Source organism: Ipomoea nil, unplaced genomic scaffold, assembly GCF_001879475.1.
Source record: "Ipomoea nil cultivar Tokyo-kokei standard unplaced genomic scaffold, Asagao_1.1 scaffold1421, whole genome shotgun sequence".
Taxonomy (NCBI): Eukaryota; Viridiplantae; Streptophyta; class Magnoliopsida; order Solanales; family Convolvulaceae; genus Ipomoea; species Ipomoea nil.
In genome coordinates, this window is record NW_017617849.1 from 5630555 (window position 1) to 5635768 (window position 5214).

A 5214-nucleotide genomic window follows, 5' to 3' on the forward strand; every position below is an offset into this window, starting at 1 on the left:
CCACGCCGGCGTCCTCCAAAACCACGGCCAAATCCCCCTCTCTCAGCCATGATTGGTTCTGATAGTTGATGTTAAGATGAAACTAACAAAAGCAGAGTAAAAAAAAAAGGTTTACGGACTCTCAAGATCTCCCAATTCAACCTCACCACCACCGCCGTCAACGACACCACCCACCTCACCACCAAGCTCAACCTAACCCTCTCTGCCAAAAACCCTAACAAGAAATTGATCTACACCTACGACCCCATCTCCCTCACCGCCTTCGCCCCCCAAGTAACCCTAGCCAATGGCTCCTTCCTGGGTTTCCCAATAGACCCGAATAACATCACAATAATCCACTCACCTCCCAAGTTCTCGACGCCGATTTCGTCTCCGAACTCAATTCAAATCTGAAGAGAAGCTGCGGATTGACCACAGGATCGTCATGGACACCATGGTTGTGCTGATGCTTGAGAAATTGCAGAGAAATAAGAGAAATCGAAGAAGAAATTAGAGTGGTTTGTTACAGCTGAAAGTCATAATATGTTGAAGAGGTGAAATTTGTTTCTAACAGTGATGATGTTACAGCTTTGTTTCTAACAGTGATGATGTTACAAATTTTCTTTTAATTTCAATAAAAGAGAAATTGAAGAGGGTTTACACGTGGAAGCAACAAAACAAAGGAATTAAAAGAAAATAATATATATTGCCATGTAATCATCCAAGTCAGCATTTAATCGGAAGAAAATGTTACAAACCGGCTACGCGGTGAAATTGGAGGTATTTGAAGCGTTGAGTGGGATAATTGCACGTTTTTTAAGTTCGGTGGTCTGATTGCATTTTCGCGTTACGTTCAGTGGTCAATTTGACCCTTATTCCTTTAAAAAATTAAGGATTTAGGTAACAAATGAATAAAAATTTTATATATCAATGACTTTGTGATCCAATAGTATCAAGTTTGAACTCTCATATGGAAGGTTGTGAGTTTGGGACTCAGTGAAACCGCTCTGTGTAGGCAAAAAAAAAAAAAAAAAAAAAGAGTTCGGTAAAAAAAAAAAACCGAGTGTAAGAAATAAGAGCTTGACAGACTAGAAATTTCCAAGTGAATGGGGAAAGAAAGAAAGTGGACACACAATTTCTTGGTCAATGTAGAAATATTGCAAAGAAATTTTCAAAGATGGGACCGCAATAACTAATGTTGCCACTAGAGGACATAAACTTCTTTCTGCATCAATAAACAGAGGTAGTGCCAACCAATATTGGGTTAAAGTATGAGGACTTGGAAAAGTTTGATCTGCATTCCTTATTTCACTGTAAAAATGTAACTATTTAATCCCTGCTGTTCTAGTTCTCATTTAGTAACAAGAGATGACGATACACCGCAGATGCCTGTTTCCACTTTGTAAGAGTGTTTTCCTTTCAGCTGAACAGAGATGCTAACACAGCAGATATGAACAACCCACAAGTACAACCTTGGACAACGTAATTGCAGAACACCTAATTTATGTTCTTTGTTGGAACTGATTACCTTGTTTTCTTTTAGTAAAAATGATAAGTGAGTGGGCACCCCAATCAAGTTGGTTAAGCGGTTGATTTATTAATTACAAGATTACAAATTTTTAATAGGAGCGACCTATTGACCTTTTTAGTTTAGTTTGTTAACTAATTTACCTCTTTATAGTGCATGTTTATTCAGTTTACACCCTAGACAAATGATGCTGGTGTACTCTTATTACGTGTCTAGATTTTATTGAAAACAGAAAGAAATTAATAAAAACTGACTTTTTGTTCTAAATCAATCAGAACCCGTGAAGTAAAAAGTGAGAGTACATGTAATATTATTCGTTCTTTTACTTGTTCTTTCTCGACTTTTTCTTGTCCCTTACAAGCCACTGGACAATCATATCTGCCAAGAATGTGAACCCAATTGTCAATCCAGCTACTACTCCAAACCCAAATCCAGCACCTGCAAATTTCCAATCAAACAAGGCTTCACTTTCAGGGCTCTCACCCTGTGATGGTTCCAAAGTATTGCCAACATCTGAACTACATTTCCTTAAGAGTGGAGTTCCACATAATCCAGCATTTCCTTTGTAGGAACTATTCTCGAAAGTGTTGAACTGGTTTCCCAAAGGAATGCGACCGGTCAATTGGTTGTAGGACAAATCCAGCACTGCCAAGAAAGTCAAGATGGTGAGCTGTTGAGGAATCACGCCTGAGAATTTGTTTCTCGAGAGATCTAGAGATTCTAGCTGAGACAACTCTTGCAATGATAGAGGGATCCCCCCATCAAAGGCGTTTCGAGACAGGTTAAGCACAATCAACGATTTCAGTTCCCCAATTATAGCCGGGACCTTACCCTGAAACCCGTTGTTTGACAAATCCAAGGACACAAAGATAGTCAATATCCTAACAAGCTCCATCTCATTTCCTTTGTTCATGATGGTCACTGAATCTTGATAGTATTCATACTGTCCAATGACCTTGGGCACTGATTCATTTCCCCCAACCATAACCATTGCACTCAAGCTCTGCAGGAATTCCCTGGACAGCTCCCCTGTGAGCCTGTTGGAAGATAAATCAATTATACCTAAGCTTGGTAGCACAAACTTTGCCCTGGGATGCTTCTCCACCGGACCATACAAACTGTTGTTTCTCAAGACAAGAACTTTGAGTGCCGGGAGTTTCTCTAACCAAAATGGGAATGTATCAGCTATCAAATTGTTCCCTAAATCAAGAACCTCCAGCATTCTGCAGTTGGCCAGAGATCTTGGCAGCTTCCCTTTCAAGCGGTTGCCATTGAGATTCAGAGAGCGAAGACTGGCTGCTGATGCAAAATTAGAAGGCATTTGATGGTATTTGTTGCCCTGCAAGTTCAACACAGACAAAGTTGAAATCCTGACTAGGCAGTCTGGGATCGTGCCACTCAAATTATTGCGTGAGGCGTCAAGAATGGATAAGTTGCTCAGTTTGCACAGTCCCACTGGAAGAGATCCTTGGAGAAGATTGCCACGAAGATCAAGAGTTTCCAAATTATTCAAAGAAACATTTGAATGAAACTCAGCAATGACAGATAACAAATTGTGAGAAACATTCACATACTGCAGTGAATTCTTCCATATCCAGCTTGGTGTCTGGCCATCTATCTTGTTATCAGAAAGGTCAAGAAACCATAAGGAATCAAGGCCTTTCAAGAACTCGGGGAACTTAAACATGTTACAGGAGCGCATCACCAGTTTCCCCAGCGTTGTAAATGAACCATTTCCAGGTTCAAGAAAATCAACTGGATTATGAGAAAGATCCAGCTCATTGAGAATGTTGTTCCCCAGCCAATCAGGAACATAACCTTGGATGTGATTATCTGAAAGATTCAGGGTTCTAAGTTGAACTTGGCTCTTCAGGAAAATTGGGACCTCAGATAAATTGCATTTCCGTAAATGCAATTCTTCTAGTTGAGGCAAATCAAAGCTTTTGTCATTAGTTTCAACTGTTAAACTGTTGCTGGAAAGATCTAAACTTGTCAAGTTTTTGAGGTTCTGCAACATCTCCATTTTCACACTACCACTAAAGTTGTTGGACGCCAATGATAGAGTAATAAGGTTTGGGAGCTCAAAGAATGTTGCAGGTACCACCCCACTCAAGTGATTGCCATTCAAATTCAAAGTCTCCAAGACTGAGGAGGATGCATCAGAGACCTCGTCGAGTTCACCACTGAATTGGTTATCATTAAGGTACAAGGTTTTCAGAGAAGGCAGTGTGAAAACAGAAGAGCGAATTCCACCGGTGAGAAGATTGAACGACACGCGAAGGTCTGAGAGATTTGGCACACTTCCACCATGAAATGGGGGTAAAAAACCAGTGAATTTGTTGTAACTAATATCCAACTCAAAAATTCTAGTGAGGTTGGCAAGTGATGGTGGAAGTAAACCTGAGAAATTGCAAGTATAAATCAACAAACTTTTAAGAAATTGAAGATTCCCAATGGACTTGGGCAACTCTCCATGAAAGTTTGTTAGATAAAGTGCCAAATATTGCAAAGAGCTGTTCTTTGGAAACTCTGGAAACTGGCCATTCAAAAGGACATTTGTTGAAATATCAATGGTTTGCAGGTTTGGAAGGAGAAAGATGTTTTCTGGGAAATCTCCATACAGCTGACAAGAAGCCAGATTGAGACTTCCCAAGTTCACAAAATTCTCCAACAAAGCAGGAACCTCAGAAGACAGATTATTGTTGTCTAGCCACAAATAAGACAGAGATTTTAGCCCTCCAAATGAAGGATGGATAGGACCATTGAGACGACAATGGGACAGACTCAAAACCTCAAGATTAGGGAGTGCAGAAGACAAAGCTTGAGACCAGTTAGACCCTTGAGCAGACAGGTCTACATAATCAAGATAAACCACTTTCAAAGCACTCAAATTCCTGAAAAAAGATTCAAGATTCGGTTTTTCCAGCCTGAGACGATGGAGCTCTTCAAAAGCAAAGATCCGGTCGGAGTCCGGGGCATTAAACGTCGGTGGCAATTCACAAAACGACATCGTGGTAAGATCAAGCGACACTAACCTAGTCAGCTTCGAAATCCCCTCAGGAACCTGGTCGGAGAAACAGGAATACGAGAGATTAAGATGAGTCAAATTCCTCAGTTTCTCGAACCCTGACGGAATCGGAGTCAGCTGGAAATTATTGCGAGCAAGATTGAGACTTTGGAGATGTTGAAGGTTGAAAATGGAAGAAATATGCCCAGAAAGCATACTGGAACTCAGGTCAAGTCCAGTGACATAACCAGCATGGTCACACGTTACACCATTCCAAGAACAACAATCCTCGCCCATATCCCATTCCATCACTTTCGTCGTAGACTGGTCATAAAATGGAGCATAAAATGGAGCAGATGGCGATGGATGATCGATAAAATCTCGTCGAAGCTGCGCCAACGCCATTCTTTGGCTCTCTACACACCGCTTTTGCGTTCCTGGCAACGCCGATGATGATAGAACAAGAACACTATACATTGCAAAAACTATCAGAACTAGCTTTAGATGACTGTAAAAAGGTCCCATTTTTTTTTTTTTGTTTTTTCTATTTTTCTTGAAAATTGATAGTAGGAGTAGAATGGGCTAATAGCTTATGTTAATAGGAATAATAGCCATGCAAAAAAGGAATTCTGCAGAATTAAAGTATTTATAGAAGTATGATATGGAGGTACGTCTGTATTAAATATTTATTTAATGTAAC

General features: G+C 40.3%; 1 protein-coding gene across 1 annotated transcript; it reads right to left on the minus strand.

Annotated features, from left to right (window-relative positions):
• Positions 1-1829: 1829 nt before the first annotated feature.
• On the minus strand, positions 1830-4919 carry LOC109187417 (receptor-like protein 12). The gene has a single exon (XM_019337603.1). The coding sequence runs from the start codon at positions 4917-4919 to the stop codon at positions 1830-1832; it is 3090 nt and encodes a 1029-aa protein (XP_019193148.1).
• Positions 4920-5214: the final 295 nt, after the last annotated feature.